General features: G+C 40.1%; 4 protein-coding genes across 4 annotated transcripts; 2 read left to right on the forward strand and 2 right to left on the reverse strand.

Moving 5' to 3' along the window:
• Nucleotides 1–1,668: 1,668 nt before the first annotated feature.
• Nucleotides 1,669–2,965, forward strand: LOC129751915 (epimerase family protein SDR39U1). The gene is made up of 3 exons (XM_055747693.1): nt 1,669–1,854; nt 1,917–2,593; nt 2,656–2,965. The coding sequence occupies exons 1-3, from the start codon at nt 1,830–1,832 to the stop codon at nt 2,857–2,859; spliced, it is 906 nt and encodes a 301-aa protein (XP_055603668.1). The 5' UTR covers nt 1,669–1,829; the 3' UTR covers nt 2,860–2,965.
• Nucleotides 2,950–4,790, reverse strand: LOC129751906 (nudC domain-containing protein 1). Its single transcript, XM_055747680.1, has one exon. It carries the CDS (start codon nt 4,697–4,699, stop codon nt 2,990–2,992), a length of 1,710 nt encoding a protein of 569 aa, XP_055603655.1. The 5' UTR covers nt 4,700–4,790; the 3' UTR covers nt 2,950–2,989.
• A 799-nt stretch (nt 4,791–5,589) lies between these two features.
• On the forward strand, nt 5,590–6,167 carry LOC129757629 (histone H3.3A-like). The gene has a single exon (XM_055754903.1). The coding sequence runs from the start codon at nt 5,631–5,633 to the stop codon at nt 6,039–6,041; it is 411 nt and encodes a 136-aa protein (XP_055610878.1). The 5' UTR covers nt 5,590–5,630; the 3' UTR covers nt 6,042–6,167.
• Nucleotides 6,168–7,463: 1,296 nt separating this feature from the next.
• LOC129738497 (NCK-interacting protein with SH3 domain) lies at nt 7,464–15,063 on the reverse strand. Its single transcript, XM_055729716.1, has 8 exons — nt 14,436–15,063; nt 14,118–14,302; nt 13,536–13,685; nt 13,166–13,286; nt 10,135–11,298; nt 9,846–10,067; nt 9,614–9,786; nt 7,464–8,920 (listed from the first exon to the last, which is right to left on the reverse strand). The coding sequence occupies exons 1-8, from the start codon at nt 14,461–14,463 to the stop codon at nt 8,729–8,731; spliced, it is 2,235 nt and encodes a 744-aa protein (XP_055585691.1). The 5' UTR covers nt 14,464–15,063; the 3' UTR covers nt 7,464–8,728.
• Nucleotides 15,064–18,202: the final 3,139 nt, after the last annotated feature.

Genomic DNA, 18,202 nt, shown 5'->3' on the forward strand with positions numbered 1-18,202 from the left:
AAAAATAAATTTAACATATCAATTTCTTTCTTTTTAGTTTTGAAATTCCTGATAGGAATTTCAAAACAACAGGAAATATGTCTTCCAATTGGAATAAATGGAAAATGGTTCAATGAACCAATCTTTTTAAATCTAAATCTAAATTACATTGTGGCGAACGAAAACAACTTTGTATCAAATGAAACTGTTTTTTGTTTCAAATTATTAAGATTTTGATTCAAAGATTTTTCAAAAGAAAAAATTTTTGAAACAAACGAAAATGCTTTTGAACCAGAGGAATTTTTATTTATCCCAAAACCAAAGGAAAAAATCCTTTGTTTTTCCGGCACTTTCCTTTGAAATAAAAAACCTTTTGGCTGCGTGTACTAAGAAAGAAAGCTTTGATACACCTGTGTCGTCCAAGCTGTGATTGTAGTGCGTTTTGATGTTACGGTAGGAAAACGGGCCCGTGAGTAGATCTAATGTAAGCTAGCTTAAGTTAAAGCAAAAATTAACCGCACGCTCTTTTTTTTAACTCAAAATTAAGTATGACCGAGGTTCAAAACATAGTTCGATTCTATGAACTTAAAGTTAAGTACCCATTTTCCTCCTTGCGATGGACCAAAATGGAGTTCGAACTGCGAACTCAAAATTGATCCCTTTTTTTTTCCTTCGGCGAGGGATCAAAGCTGAGTTCGACCTTATGAACTAAAAATTGAACCTCCTTTGTTGGACTGAAAACACTTAGCGAGTTCAGTCCGAACCAGAGCAGCAACCAACGAACACGTCGCAAAATTTTGTCGTTCCGGAACAATTACCGGAAGATATGAAGGAACTTCATAATGGAATGCATGTTCATCGTGTCAGCGTAAAATTCTGTCCGCCATTTTCATCATATGGTGAGCGGCTTGGAATGTCCGGAAACTTCCGGATGTTGTTTACTTCCCGAGGGAAGTAACATCCGGAAGTTTTCTTTGACCGGGAATGTCAAAACTTTCCACCGCTCTGTAATTGCAATGCAATGTACCGGAACAGCAACATCCGGGTACAACAAATTTTAATCATCCTTTAATTCCCTGAAAATAAGCTACCCTCGAATAAAGAGGATAAATTTGAGTTCGGCTGCCGAACTTAGTATTGAGTATGCCTATCAGAACTTAGTTTTGCGATTGCCCAGTCGAACTCAAAGTTAAGGGCTGCCACTGAAGTGCTGTTTTGAACCGAAACTACTTAATTTCGAGTTTTAAAGAGAAGCGTGCAGTCTTGCGCGCAAATTGATAAAAATACTGATGTTATGAAATCGCTTGGTACATCTTTGTACCTGAAAATAATCACATTTTCGCAGGTGACCTTTTTCGAAAAATTCATGATATTTACGGCTTATGTTCTTTAGTTCTTTGATACCTCATGTTTCTCTAACTCTTTCCATCACCTAAGAAAAGATCAAATTGATGCTCCTAGAATTTCAATGGTTAAAAAACGGGTAAGGAAGAGTGTTAAATTAAAGAAAAACAAAACGTTGAAAGCTGGCCAAAAATTCGCAAAATTGAGTTTGAAAAATAAAATTGTTTGTATGTTTTTTTTTGCACAACACTGTAAACAAGCAACGGGGATAAGACATTTTCAAAACAATGCGGCCGATGAGGCATCGCAAAACGAAAACAAAACAGATCAGCAAAACTTTTGTTTTATTTGTAAACAATCGATATTGCTGCTGCTGCTGCTGCTCTAGCTGTGCAGCCGGCGGATTTAGGGGCCGACACAAGTTTATTGGTGATTGGCAACAGGCGCAATTCCTGTATAATATCTAATTCAAATATTTAAAATTTTTAAAAGAATAAATAAGAGACATGTCGCTTAAACATGTCGTTATCGGTAAGTTCACAAAAAAGTAATTTTTTTTAAATTATATAACGAACATTTTCTAATTTTTGTAGGCGGTGGAACCGGATTCGTGGGCAAACGGTTGGTGAAAATCTTGCAGGCGGATGGGTACGAAGTGACGACCATTTCCCGGATGCCGGCCATCAAACACATGACCTGGCACGATTTGGAAAAAGACGGGCTCCCGGATGGAACGTCGGCGGTGGTTAACTTGGCGGGACAGAACGTGCTGGATCCGAGCCGCCGATGGACTTCCGGTTTCAAGCAAAACGTTTGGAACAGCCGGATCAATACGACGGCGGCTTGCGCCCGGGCCATCGAAAAGGCTACGGTGAAACCGCGGGTGTTTGTCAGTATTTCGGGGGTTAGTCATTATCCGGCTGGACCGAAACCCAATACCGAGGAAGCTAAAACGGTCGAGTTCGACTTCATGTCCAAGCTGTGTGTGGAGTGGGAAAAGGCGGCAAACCTTTCGGAAAACTCGATCTGTCGGGGGGTGAAAGTTCGCAGCGGAGTTGTCATCGGCCGTGAGGGAGGAATGATTCAGTCGCTGATTTTGCCGTTTTGGTTCGGGCTTGGAGGGCCGATTGGTGACGGAAGTCACGATTTGCCCTGGATTCACATACACGATCTGTGCCAGCTGATTAAATTTGCCATTGAGAATGATAAAGTTTCGGGTATCCTGAATGGTGTTGCGCCACAACTTATTACAAACAAGGATTTTACCAAGGTTAGTTCGGATAAGGGCATTTTGAATGTTTCAATTCATAAATTTAATGTTATTAATTTAAGGCCTTCGCCTCGGCGCTGATTCGACCGGCTCTGTTTCCGCTGCCGGAGTTTGTACTTAATCTCATATTCGGAAAGGAGCGAGCAGTTCTGCTGACCCAGGGTGCTAAAGTGGTTCCGGAGAAACCGGTTCAGCTAGGATTCCAGTACCAATATCCGGATATTAAGTCCGCATGTAAAGACGTGGCACATCTGTTTGTTAAATAGACAAAACAGAAAATCCCCGGAAGCTTCTCGCATCCAGATTATGTCGTACATCTCACTTTTCTCAATCGTCAGAAAAATATAGACCAAGACTAATTTATGAAATAAAGTGTTTTTCGTTTTATTAGCTATGTTACTCTTCGATGCACAACTGGAGCAACAACACGTGACTTTCCGTTAGCAGGATTGTGTATTCGTTTTCGATTGACGTTCCGAGAATTTCGCCGGTTCCTTCGGGCAGGGTGATCAGTTTCTGCTGGCCGATGGTGACTTGGGGTCCGGATCGATTGCGCAAGCCACTGGCACCAATCCCGTAGCTCGATTTGTAGATAAAAACGTGACGTTCCGGTTCACAAATTATGCCGTAGGACATATCCGGTGCACATGCTAGAAATTTTCGCTGCTGCTTTGAGGCCTGGACGTATCCGAAAGCATGGAGGGTTCCTTCGTGCCGTAAAGACCAATCGGTGGCTCCAGGTTGCTGCAGCCAAACGCACGCATCGACGTCGTTTCTGAGAGCGACCGCAGCCGGAAATCCGGAACGCAATGTGACATTGAATAAAGGGGCGTTACTGCCTAGGAGTGCTTTGTGGGTGGCTTCATGAGTCGCTAGATCTAGCCGTTCCAAAACGTATTCTTTCTCCTCCCCGCCAATCCCAAAATCGCAATCCTCCAACTGAGAGGTAATGTTCGATACCGGAAGTTGTTCTTCGTCCTGTTCTGTTCGTTGTGGGTCTGACTCTTCGGGACTACCGGGAAAAAGAAACGGCCAAAACGAGTTGTTAGCTTTAAAAAGCGTTATCTGGAGCTCGTTAGTTTCATTCGTCCAAGAGGTCAATTCTGGATCGACTTTTGCGTAGAAAGATTCTCCATCCAAAACCACCGTCTCATTTCTTACGACTTTTAGAATCATATTGTCGTTCGTTATCCGGTAGCTAAACCCTTCCTCTTTGGGAATTTTGATAGTCAAATCTCCTACGGTTTGCGACCAAGTAAATAGGATTGTCTCAGTAGTTTCATTCTCCTGCGGTTTAGTTCCGTTTTGTTCTGCTTCCTTACGCTCGAAAGGGGTCTCAGAATCCGACACAAAACTAAAGGGTTTATCGCTGATCATCACCAAACCGGTGCTTTTGACTTCTAAGCTGCAATACCAAGGAAATCCTCTGCCTTCCAGAACCCTTAAGGAATGATACTTCCACTCGTTGGAAGCATCTGATTGCACAATCTTGAACCACCTCAGAACCGTCCTAAAACAGCTCTCATCCCGCCTGATAGAAGCACAAACCGCATGAATCTGTCGCTCACCACCGACCACAACCTCAAAGCGACCATCCAACAGGATCATACCACCTTCAGGCAGCTCCTCACACTCGTACCCAAACTTCCCCTTCCATTCATCCCCTCGCTTCCGGTCCCCAGTTTCAACTATCCGCAATCCACTCTGACCATCCCCTACCAAAGCCAGTCGCTCCGAAATAAACACCAACGAACAGTTATAATCCCCATCGACTCGTTCCCGCTTTCTAACAATTTTAAAAACCGAACTTACCGGCTTCAGGCGGCCTTCGTCGTCACAGTACTGCACCCGCCGAACGGTGCAACTTCGATCCACGTAGTAACAACTCCCCGAGGTCCAGGGATCCCGTACCAGGTGGTTCTGCAGCCCGAACAGTTGCGCGTGCAAACAAGAGTAGTTATCGTCCCCGGTTGGCTTCACTCGATCCGGACAGCATTGGTCCGACAGTTCCTGCCGCAGCAACGGTACCGGTTCCAGCGAAAGTTTGTACCCGTCAAAATTGGACCGCAACAGCGAGCGATCCGGACGTAGTTCGATTACTTTCATTTTGTATACGGGAATTTGACTTAAATGGCAAAATTACAAAAAATTACAAAATTGTTTGAAAAAGAATTGCGAACGCCGCATTGGTTTGCGAAACGTTTGAAAACAGCACTTTTTTGTTTAATGTTTATTTACGTTTTCCTTTTTTGTACTGTCTCATCGGCCAAAGGCGGAACATTTATACTGCTCTGCTCGAATTTTTGTAGGATTTGGATTTGTACACGAATGATTGTTTTCAATCAATGGAAGCTTTCTTTTTTTTTTTGATATCTTGAATTTGAATTTTTAAAGGTGAAAGTATATTATAGAAACATGAGATATCAAAGAACGGCTCACCGACGGAACAGTCACTTATAATTTCCGCTTCAGTACAAGGTGCGTTAGCCAATTACACCACGGTGAACGTGTTGAACATGTTTATCTAATTCTTTCCATCACCTATTGACAATTGGATAATTTTCAAGTACGAAGATGTATACCAAGCCGAATTCAGAACATTGGATTTGATTTGAATGGAATGTTTGTTTACCATCTCAATTATGAAAAATTTGAAATCAATGTTTGATTCTATCAGAAGTTTGATAATTTTCGATAGAATCAAGCTTTGGGTTTTTATTCATCAGAGTTGAGTTGATAAACAATCATTAAAGATCTCAAATAGTGATTCAAGAAAGCCTCAATTGGTTGAACAGATCTGATCGTGCGAAAGTCCTTCATAGATTCGAGCAGTAACGCCCCGAAAATTTGAAAAATTCGTGCACCTGAAAAGAGTAACGTGTTGCACAGGTAATATTTAATTGTCGCGCCAAATCGTCGTGCAACAGTAGGTAGAAACATAACTGGTTATAAATATTACGGGTGGTCCTGGCGTTACGCATTCTCAGTCTTCGTTTAACCCGCGTAAGTCGTTCTTCGTTAAATCGTCTCAAGTAAAATGGCTCGTACCAAGCAAACCGCCCGGAAGTCCACTGGAGGAAAGGCCCCGCGGAAGCAGTTGGCTACCAAGGCCGCCCGGAAGAGTGCCCCATCCACCGGAGGCGTAAAGAAGCCGCATCGCTACCGTCCCGGAACGGTTGCCCTGCGGGAGATCCGTCGCTACCAGAAATCGACAGAGCTGCTGATCCGTAAGCTTCCGTTCCAACGGCTGGTTCGTGAAATTGCGCAGGATTTCAAGACGGATCTGCGCTTCCAGAGTGCTGCCGTTGCGGCGCTGCAGGAAGCCAGCGAAGCCTATCTGGTGGGGCTGTTTGAAGATACCAACCTGTGCGCCATCCACGCCAAGCGCGTCACCATTATGCCCAAGGACATCCAGCTGGCTCGGCGCATCCGTGGAGAGCGTGCTTAAGCGCAATGCGCTATTTTTGTGATTGATTGTAATCACACCCAAATCAAACGGTCCTTTTCAGGACCACAAATTGGTTTTTCGAAAGAGTATTTCATGAACTTTTCCTAGTGAATGCCTTCTTGAAAGAAACGCGTAGCTAATGAGGTTATGTCAAAATGGCGGGCGTTTTGGGCTTGGGTTGGTTTCCATCATGAGAGTCGCAAATTTTATGATCAGTTTATTTATTCTTTAAATATTGGTTTTACTTTACTTTTTTTCTGGGATTTTCATCCTATTGGATGATTCATCCCATTCCCTAATTTTGTTTTACTTTTTCCAAAAGAATGTTATCAATAAAATTTATTGATTTATTTATTATTTGTATTACATACAAATAAAGATTTTTAATAACGATGTTAGCTATAAATTCAATTTTGAATTTTGCCATAAAAACTTTCTAGTATTCATTAGATGTCACTACTAGTTTCAGAGGTAATTTTAAAATACTAAGCAATTAATTAACGGTCAATTTCTATTTCTTTCACGACAGTAAAAAAACATTTTGGTAAGTATTTTTTTTTTCAACCACTTGTTTTATTTTTATTGGTTTCACTTCAAACCGATCAGGAAAGTTTGGGCAAAGAAAATAGACGCACAAGTTGTGAAAGTTTGAGGAAATATCCACCACGAGTTCAATAATAATTTAAATTAAAACCTCAATTTAAATTTCTTAATTAGGAAAGAGAACTCAATATTTTTTGTCAATCACTTTAGAATTCGCCCGCTGTTTTGCTATAAATCTGAAGGTTTTTCTATTATAACCCAGGTGTCACTATTGGTTTACGGAAAGGCCTTTTGTTGCTATAAAAATCCCATGGGAAAATTTTATTTTTCTACTATCAGCAAGATGTCGCTAACGGTTTTTTAAACAGATTTTTAAGCAACCTTCAACTGATGAAATTCCAGAAAATTAAAATTTGAGCACGTGTTTTCGACAAAACCTTGTATTTCTATTTTCCGCGCCCATGCGATTAATATCCTTCTAATTTTCGTTACCCTAAACTTAGCACTCCCCTATAATACGGCTCCATTCTCTTCAAATGCTTCAACACTCTAATGGCTACAAATATTTTTCTTCTCTCCGTTATAGTAGGTGACCTCCTTTAATCTGCTGCCCATCGGTTATCTGATCTATAAACTTTCAAATGACTGTTTTAACTACTCAAAATATAACTAGATTAATATCGTTTCTTAATTTCTGTGGTTTTGTGTCTTTTTTTTTTGTTGTCGTTTATTTTGATACTTTAGCGACATACATCGCCGATCTATGAATTGTGTGGTACCATCATCATTTGTAACGGTTTTTTTTTTAATTCTCATTTAAGAGGCGAATGAATTGTAAATTTAATGCCTCTATAAACTCAATAAAACAAACAAACAAACAATTCTCATTTCTTACTTTTTTGATTGCTACTCTGGGGTTTCGAGGAAAACCACGCGGATTATGCTTTTTTAGAACTTGGCTTCGTTTCACTCAACGAAGTTTCTGTAACTTTCTGGATTTGAAATAAAGTTCTCAATTGTTTTGGATTAGTATTTGGTTGGTTCTAAGGAAATGTATTTTATGCTCTGAAGGGTGTGTTTTCTAATATTTATTGATTTTGGTTTTTTTGGTTTTCGAATATGAGACACATATGACTAAAAGTAGGTAATATTATTATGTTTTTTCCTCGTTTTGTGTTTCATTTTGGCATTTGTGGGACTATAATATAAAAAGTGAATAACATCCGCCGACAAGATCGTTTCCAACATGCGTGTGCGAACTTCGTATGCCTTATGACTTAACAGTTGAAACTAGTAACACTCAATAACTTTACCTTTTTTGTTTGTTTCTTGTTGTTTTAAACTCGATCCTAAAATTAGCGCCCAAAATTGAAAGATAATTTATCGATTAAATTTCAACAAGTAAGTTATATGAATACTTTTAGACTTAAAAATATCTTTCTGTACATGTAAAATTAGATAAAAAGCTATGCTTCAGACGTTTTCGATTGATCAACTGGATAGACAAATTGACGGTTACACTGTTCTCTTGTAAATTTGTGTTTCATTTTTCTTCTTTCCTAAATCGCTGTATTTTAAAAGCTTCACATAGTTGGAAGTTTTGTCTTTGTGAAGAGTTTTTCGACTAGCGTCGTATACCTTGAGGGAAATTTTGCTTGAAAGTTTAACAATTTAATTCTAATGAAGACCGACATTTTGTATGCTGCTGTTAATTAAACGCTTTCTGTTATGTTTTTGAGACTATCTAAAATTTCTGCTTTAGAAGTGGTATGAAAAACTGTGTTTAAAAATGTTTCTGTTTTGTGTTTTTTTTTCTGAAACTGCTTTAAGGTTATTAATTTTAAAAATTACTGACTATGGCGATTAATGTCGGAACTTTTCCAGTTCACTTTTAAAAAGTTTTGTTTCGTTTCACGCTGGAGTCATGGGATGGGAGTCAACAACAGGCTCTCACTTTGGTAAAATAAATTATGCGGAAATGCATACTTGGGAATAAGAACATAAATGCGGAGTCTAAGCTCGAGCCTTATAAAACCGTGTTAAAGTTCCTTGAACCTGGAATCCGCCTAGGGCTAACATCCCCGGCTCCAGTTTATTGCTAATGAAGCTTTCCCGTTTGAAAAGGTGATACCGTCACGGTGCCTTCACGCTTTGAATATTTGCGGAAATTCGTTGGCTATCTCCCGGACGATCTGCTGATCCCCGGCGCTGCATTCGGTCTCCTCGCAGAAAATGCGGGTAAATATTTTCATCAGATCCTGCTTCCGATGTTGGTGATCGGCGTAGCTGGTGTTGCGGACAATCTTGCGGCACAGCTCCAGGTACCATTTGCGAATCTGGAAGAAAAGTTGGATGAAGTATTTGCAGGAATTTTGATTTGTCGAACAGTTTATTTGTCCATGAAATATAGTTTGAAAATAAGAGAAGAGATTATAATTTCGCAGAATTTAAACCGTTGATGTTTGCCGATTTGAAATACCTATAGATTTTTTACAATATTCCTTTTGTATCCCTTCTAACATCGGTTGGAACACGACAGCAGAGACACATTGTTAAGAATAGTTCCAAAAATTGCATAGCACATTAAGTTGCTTGAGTTTGGAAAACGTGAACCTTCTTTAAAATTATATACGAAAAAATCAAGGACAACCGGAAGTAAACTTTTTAATATGTACCTAAAACTTGAACTTCCAATCATAACAAATTGACAATTAATTTTCTAGTTTGTTCTATTATCGGCTTGATTCAACATCGTGAAGCTTCCTGTTATGCGCATTCATTGAAGCAAAGCAAAAATCAAGTATCTTCTAGTACCCGCGAGATGTCACTACAGTTTCAGTGTCCTAGCTAAATTAACACATATTCCGGAGTGACATCTAGCGGTAAGTAGAACAATTCATTTTTCGATGTTTCAACTACGAGTTCCAAACATTTCTTAAATAAAAATGGCAAATTCTCACATCATTTTGCAAGAATAATATATTCACGCTTGAATATCTTCTCGTAGTGTTCACTTTGCCCTAACTTACCGGTTCACCGGCCGAGAGATCCGACAGCTGCCGCACCAGAATATCGATCAATACGCTCTGATCATTGGTATAGAATATGGAGGCCGTTTCCGGTCGGCTGAACAGATCGACCAACATTTTCAGCACCGGGTTCGTGTGCGCTGGTGTGTGCTTCAGGGTATGCACCGGGTCTTCTGCAAATTGCGATCAAGGTTTATAAAATCTCATTTCCGTTAAAAAATAATCCTCTCACCCTCCCGATTGATCATCACCAGTATCTTCTCGGTAAACGTTTTGGCCGTCTGGATCTGTTCCATCGCCTCCAGCACCACGTTGTCGGTAAAGTTGTCGAACTGCAGATTGAACGACAGAATCAAGCTGATCATTGTTTCGGACAGGGCCATGTGGATGTCCGTTTCCGGCGGGTTTTCGATCAGATTCAGCAGGAATATGACGAAGTCAGCGCGAAGATGTTCTGAAAGAAGAACAAAACCAAGTTAGATTAACCATTTCAACGATAGAAATATTCATTTCACACGAACCTTGCTGATTGATGGGCATTCGTCGACCGATGGAAAATACAATGATCAACATATTGGCCAGTTCCAACAATTTCTCGACATCCCGAGCATTCGATATCATATCCTGAACGATTTCCAACGGCAGAACCGATCCTAGTAAAATGTCAACCGTAGTGTAGTCCAAATGGCACATGGCTTTGAACGCTTTGAGTAGCAGCTTTCTGATGGACCAGCGGGTTTCCATCTGGTAGTACAGCACCAGATTGATGACGCTCTGGTAGTGATCGACTGCCATTTCATTGCGGCAAATTTTGGGATCCGCATCGGTGAGGATGCCAATCAGTTCACTCAGGTAGCGACTGATGTCGGCTTCGTCCTCATGAAGCATCCAGGTGCGCTGCTCGGAGTCGTTCTTGCAGTCGGATAGTCCGCTGAATATAATGCGGAGCCGACGAGCGTCATGGGTTTGAGCAAGGACTGGATCGGGCACGTCCAGGGGTGCCGTCAGGTGTATGGCGATGGGTTCCAGATGTCGAACCACCGGACACGGTAGCAGCGGCTCGAGTTCACTGAGAACAACACGCAGCGCTACGCAAGCCATCTCGTGGCTAAGATTAGTATTAGTGCGTATTGCGTCAACTACTTGGTAAACATCTTGAGGTTCAATTTTCGCAAGAGGAAGATCGTTCAAATGTTGGCTTTCGGCGATCGTATCCGGATCGCTTGTCGATTCTTTGGGACCATTCGGAGCTTCCACGATAGGTTGCGGTTCATTCTCACTGGCAGTAATGTCTTCGTTGTTGGTCGTTTCCAGTTCCATCTCCAGATCGGTTTGAACTTCCGGCTCGGCCGATTCCGGTTCGGTTTTGGGGATCTCTTCGTCTCCACGAGAAATGGCCGTGATTTCATCACTAGTTGTAGTGGTAGTAGTTGTGGTGGCCGTATTGGTAGCCTCCGTTTCGGATACCTCGGACATGGCACTGTTTTCCTGAGCCGTGGGTGTCAACGGTTCGTCTGGGTTCAGCTTGGACGAGAGCACGCTCATACTGGGGCTTTCCTGAACGAACTGAGGAATGGCTGCAGCGGCTCCAACGGCCGGACTAGATTGGGACTTTTTGGTAAGCTTTTCGTGCTTCGATGATACCGGCGAATGGTAGTCATTTTTTCCACGGCCGGGATTAGAATCTGAGGATAGATTAAAGGTTAACAAAGAATAAGTAGTTATAGAAGTATTGGACAATAACTCAAGCCGTGATTTGGAAAAAAAGAACGGCATGTCACAGAGCTAAGTCCAGAATGCAAAGAAGAGAGCTGGACTACATACATACAAGGTACAGAGCTTCCCAAACCGCGATGAGCGGCAACAATCGACGGCTAAAACTCGAGCACGGGAGCTCTACGAGAAGATGCTGACAAAAGATGGCTGCTGTGTGATGGACGACGAAACGTATATGAAAGTCAATGTTAAGCAACAAGAAGAAATTGTCGAAGTTCGCCTCCAAATATGCTGTGGAGTGGGGCCATCCATCAATTCTGCCACTGACGTGCTTTGTTGCCGTTTTTAACCCTCCAAAGCTGTTCGGGTCAATATGACCCGAAGCGCACATTTCAAACCTCTTTATCATCATTCCAACATACTGAAGAACTGGGAATTTTGACAGACCAAGTATGTTCTATGAAAATGATGATCAAATTAACGACAAAAAACTAAAATTTGAGTTTTGAAAATCGGTTCATTGGTGAATGAAAAACAGCTAAGCAAAGACAAAACTGGATGTCGTTTTTTGAAAGTAAGATTTTTTTCTACCGGAAGATCTGAGATAGCGGTCAAAACTTTCATTGAACCCCAACATATCTTTACATTGTCGGATAAATGGATTCTTGACGATTTCAAACATCAATAAAACACTCAAATACGGAGAAGCTGTTAGAAGTTATGAGTATTTAAAAAATAAAATTGTTATTTCGGACTTTTTACTTTCTGAACCAGTTTCTGATAACCTGGTTATACTTATCGACTTTGTTTTGAAATGTTGAGTAATAAGACTAAATTACCTACCCAATGAATGTAAAACCATCAAAATCGGTTAACATTTACAGCCAGGAGAACGAAATCAAACTACAACTTAAATTTTCCCGAAACGGATATTTTGCGAACGGCTTTGGAAGGTTAAGGTTTTTAATGGTGTATTACACGCAGTTTTTTTTTTGTTGAAATTTTTTGGCTAGAAATCATGGTGCGTCCTATTATACAACGGCCCCAAATTTAAAGAACATTTCCTACTGTTTTCAAACAATTTTGTTCAAAAATGCAGTTGCGTCCTATACACCGTTAAATACGGCAATTTTAACACAAAAATAACAAGTGACATCTAGCGGATGGTAGAACAACCTTCCGTGGTGCAATGTTTTCCCTTCAAAATCACTGCGCAAGCAGCTTTGCGCGAAGTAAACGAATGATTTGATAAGTATACTTTTTATTATCTTCAATGTGTTTGGTCGTGCGAGGTCCATCTTGTCGCTAGAACGAATTTTATAGACTCCCTTAGGGCCCGAGGAAAACCACCCTATGTTCCAGTGAGGGATGTGTTAGCTGCGCTAGATTTGGACTACATGTTCGAAATTTATCTTTTTCTAAAAGCTGTCGATCTCCGTTTATAATTCTTTTCAATTTCCTATTTCCCTTTCTATCTTTTTCTCCTCTTGAAACAAAAAGTGCTAGACCTAAGTAATCAATTGTTATAAACACAAAACGAGTTTGGCTCCTTAAAACTCAAAGGTATGAGCCGTTTCAAATAAAGTAAATTAAAAAAAAATTATCTTCAACGGACTTAGAAGAAAGAACATAATCATTAATCCTTCCTTGGTATTCTTTGTTATGTAAACGAAAGCAAACAAAGTCGTCATGTTGTTGTTGTTTTGTAACATAAATGTACCAATTTTTAACAAGTTTGTATTCAAATGTAACCAGTAACAGATTAATAGTTAGTAAATAATATAGAATCTTGAATTTTGCTGTTTGAAAAAAATAAAAAAAATAAATTTAACCTACCTGTACAATTGTTGTTGCAGGAGGGATGCTCATCCACCAGGTGCTTCACGCTTCCATTTCCCATCGGCTTCTGGGAGGGTGGTGGCGGCGGTGGATCCGTTTCACTGTCGGAGCTGTCACTCTGTAAGTGGAAGGGGTGAAAAAAATGAGAGGAATATCAAATAACATAAATACAAAACGGTACTATTTGCATGCGCATAGATAGGTATAGATGCATGATGCCCCTGCAATGTTAGCCATGTTTATTTAAACCCCCGAAAAACTGTACCATCAGGTCGGTCGTTGACCCAAATTCGGGACAACACCTGCATAATGCCGTCGTTGTTGGGGCGAAACTTATTGGCATAGTTTTAACGACGACGTGGCTCACCTTAAGCATCTTTTCCAGCTTCCGTTTCCGTTCCAGCAGCCGATCGATGAGCTCATCCCGGTGGATTATGCCGTTGATTTCCTTGTCGGTCGAAAGACGTAAGGATTCGATGCTGGACTCGAGGAAGCCGTTCAGAAAGTTGGGATCCACCTGTGGGAATAATTATCGAGAGACGTTGATGTTTAGGGCAGGTTTTTCGGCGGTGTAACGCAATATAATCATGGACGGGGTACACGAAGGTCACAAGGAGTAAGTTTGTTGCCAGGGCGTGGGGAAAAAGGATTAATGTGCCTGTCAGATGAGATGAATAAATATTTATGGAATGTTTCCCGGGAGATGTAGGTAGGTGGAAAACAACATGAGAGCAAACAGGGAAGAAAAAAACACCTAAGTTTGACCATGGGAGGAAAGCCTGATCGTGACTGAAGCACATTCACTTATCGTGCGGCAGCTGGAAGCTGATTTAAAATGCAATGAATTATTGATTTTTCTTTCGTGTGTTCACACTATGCTTGAGACTCATCCTTGTGGCCCTTGCACCCCGACCATGTTGGAGCCTTTTTTTCTGCTTCTTTCCTTTACCTTTAGTTTCATGACATAATTCGAAGGCACGAATCCAATGTTTCCCTTCATGCTGACCACTTGCCACCAGTTTCGCTGACGGGCGCTGGTCTGATGCAGGATGAAGTACTCGCCCTCATCAAAGCTAATCGTCTTCGGATATACCGCCGTGAAGTCATAAAGAGCCTTCAACATCTCGAAGCTCTCTGCCGTGGCGTTGAATAGACAGCAGAAGAAAAGGAAGGGGCATTGAAATAATTGATTTTTCCTTCCGCCCAAACGGGATTCACATCCGCTGCAAAATGCTTCCGCCGCGAGACCACATCCGGAAAAACTTACCTGCTTCGCTCAAAATACTGTCACCCATGGTGTCCGGGACGCGTTCCGTTTATCAAACTCGACCTTGGAAGCACCCGAAAAATTCACATCTATCAGACCGCGAAAGGGTAGCAGAAAAAGTTTTCGACACAAAATTTTCTTTCTCCCCCCCCTCCCCCACTATCTGTGGCAAAAGAAGGGAGCAAAAATCCAACGAATGGGAGTAGCACTGCGAGGAAAATTCTCACACACCCTCTTCTTCCATTATAGCAATCGACGACTCTACAAGGCAGAAGCGCAGCAAATTTCGTCCGTCCGTATTCCACGGATGTCCCGTCCACATTGTGAAGAAAATGCCAGAGACCTTTGCTGTGTCGATGAGGAAACAAACATCCTCCGTCAGCATTCGCTTGCTCTCAGCTCAGCGCTCTGTTATTATGATGTGCCACCTCTTCCCACCCAACGGTGGTCCACGTGCTCCCCTTTTGGATGCTGTGCTTGCTGAGGACAGAGGAAGCATCTCTGTTTATTTTCACTACTGAAAAACGAGAATATCAACAACACGCGCGCTAAGCGGGAGAGAAAACTCCGAATCGGAGCGCGAATTCACGTTTGATTTTCGAAAAAGGCCATCAGCCGGTCGCGGAACTCTCGCTAAATTTGAAATACTCAGAGCCCGACTACCTTTTACTCAGACGTCGCCACATGTATGAAACAGCCGACGGCTGATCTTAATGAACTCACATATCAGCGGAAAAATTACTCAGACGTCAGAAAATTCGGCACTCAGAGAACTCGAGCGCATGAAGGCGACAACTGAGTAAATGTTGATCAGTTTGTGCGAGGCGGTCTAACTTGGTTTGTTTTCGTGCAGCAGAATTTACATGGTGAATATTAATTTTAAAGGTAATTTCTAAATATTAATCTGATTTTCTTCATATTACAGGGTTCTATGACGGAGTGATAATGGTCCATAGCTAAATCTGGTACGGCATAATAGGTCCCGGCGCGGAAGACGAAACCCGACGGACGAAAATAAAATTCATTAAGTTTTTCGATTTTTTTTTTCAAAAATAAAGATGTTTGAACAATATTTTGACTTTTGTTATTCATGAAATCAACCAATCCATCATTTGTCTGAATAATAATACAGGTTTTAAGTATTTTAGCATGAAAAAAGCGGCCAAAACCGCTTCAGAATTATTCGCGCATTCTGAGTAACCATGACTCAGTTGTCGCGAAAAGGGCTGTTAGTCAGTTCTGAGTAAAGGCCGTTTAGTCAGAACTGAGTAGGTGCGGTTTTGGCGACAACTGAGTAACCGTCACTCTGAACTGAGTAGCTGAAAGTTAGCGAGTGCGCTGCGATGCGGGAGAACAGCGAACAGCCAGCACAAAGTCAAATGTCAATGGCATCACGCGAATTTGCTTTTATTGCGTCGTTTCGTAACAAATCATTTCTCCTCCGCATTTTTCCGAATTTCGTTGCGCGCAGCCATTCGGTGCTGGCTTGAAAAAGGTGACGGGCAAATTATTTTCTCGCCCTTCTGCCGACGACAGCATCATCTAGCATTGGGAAGTTGCAACTGTCAAACAATTTTTCAAAACGACAGTTACCTTTTTGAAATTATCGAATGCATTCAATTTATACAGTAAAATGGCGAAAAAACGAAGAAATATGGAAAACGTGTACAAAATGTAATGTTATGTTTAACCCATTTGTTTCCTGAAGATAAAACCCATGAAATTTGTCTAGAACCTTGACGCAATTATCGAAATGATTGTCGATACTTCTTACTTCTAACTAACCCCTAAATTCATACACCAAATACATTTTTTATTTTAAAAAAGGCAGAAAAAATAAAATCTGCAACAACAGAACAAGGAAAAAAGTATTAAACCTACAGGCAAAAAAATATTTTCAAAAAACGCCCTTTTTATGATGCGGAATAACCATCAGAAATTTAAATCTGGAATATGAAACTGAAATCTGAATTTGAATCTGAAATCTGAATCGGAAATCTCAATCAGGAATCTAAATCTGAAATCTGAATCTGAAATCTGAATCTGAAATCTGAATCTGAAATCTGAATCTGAAATCTGAATCTGAAATCTGAATCTGAAATCTGAATCTGAAATCTGAATCTGAAATCTGAATCTGAAATCTGAATCTGAAATCTGAATCTGAAATCTGAATCTGAAATCTGAATCTGAAATCTGAATCTGAAATCTGAATCTGAAATCTGAATCTGAAATCTGAATCTGAAATCTGAATCTGAAATCTGAATCTGAAATCTGAATCTGAAATCTGAATCTGAAATCTGAATCTGAAATCTGAATCTGAAATCTGAATCTGAAATCTGAATCTGAAATCTGAATCTGAAATCTGAATCTGAAATCTGAATCTGAATCTGAAATCTGAATCTGAAATCTGAATCTGAAATCTGAATCTGAAATCTGAATCTGAAATCTGAATCTGAAATCTGAATCTGAAATCTGAATCTGAAATCTGAATCTGAAATCTGAATCTGAAATCTGAATCTGAAATCTGAATCTGAAATCTGAATCTGAAATCTGAATCTGAAATCTGAATCTGAAATCTGAATCTGAAATCTGAATCTGAAATCTGAATCTGAAATCTGAATCTGAAATCTGAATCTGAAATCTGAATCTGAAATCTGAATCTGAAATCTGAATCTGAAATCTGAATCTGAAATCTGAATCTGAAATCTGAATCTGAAATCTGAATCTGAAATCTGAATCTGAAATCTGAATCTGAAATCTGAATCTGAAATCTGAATCTGAAATCTGAATCTGAATTCTGAATCTGAAATCTGAATCTGAAAACTGAATCTAAAATATGAATCTGAAATCTGAATCTGAAATCTGAAATCTGAAATCTGAATCTGAATCTGAAATCTGAAATCTGAAATCTGAAATCTGAAATCTGTAATCTGAAATCTGAATCTGAAATATGAATCTGAAATGTGAATCTGAAATCTGAATCTGAATCTGAAATCTGAAATCTGAAATCTGAATCTGAAATCTGAATCTGAAATCTGAATCTGAAATCTGAATCTGAAATCTGAATCTGAAATCTGAATCTGAAATCTGAATCTGAAATCTGAATCTGAAATCTGAATCTGAAATCTGAATCTGAAATCTGAATCTGAAATCTGAAATCTGAAATCTGAAATCTGAAATCTGAAATCTGAATCTGAAATCTGAATCTGAAATCTGAATCTGAAATCTGAATCTGAAATCTGAATCTGAATCTGAATCTGAAATCTGAATCTGAAATCTCAATCTGAAATCTGAATCTGAAATCTGAATCTGAAATCTGAATCTGAAATCTGAATCTGAAATCTGAAATCTGAATCTGAAATCTGAAATCTGAATCTGAAATCTGAATCTGAAAGCTGAATCTGAAATCTGAATCTGAAATCTGAATCTGAAATCTGAATCTGAAATCTGAATCTGAAATCTGAATCTGAAATCTGAATCTGAAATCTGAATCTGAAATCTGAATCTGAAATCTGAATCTGAAATCTGAATCTGAAATCTGAATCTGAAATCTGAATCTGAAATCTGAATCTGAAATCTGAATCTGAAATCTGAATCTGAAATCTGAATCTGAAATCTGAATCTGAAATCTGAATCTGAAATCTGAATCTGAAATCTGAATCTGAAATCTGAATCTGAAATCTGAATCTGAAATCTGAATCTGAAATCTGAATCTGAAATCTGAATCTGAAATCTGAATCTGAAATCTGAATCTGAAATCTGAATCT

This window comes from Uranotaenia lowii, chromosome 1, assembly GCF_029784155.1.
Source record: "Uranotaenia lowii strain MFRU-FL chromosome 1, ASM2978415v1, whole genome shotgun sequence".
Classification (NCBI taxonomy): domain Eukaryota; kingdom Metazoa; phylum Arthropoda; class Insecta; order Diptera; family Culicidae; genus Uranotaenia; species Uranotaenia lowii.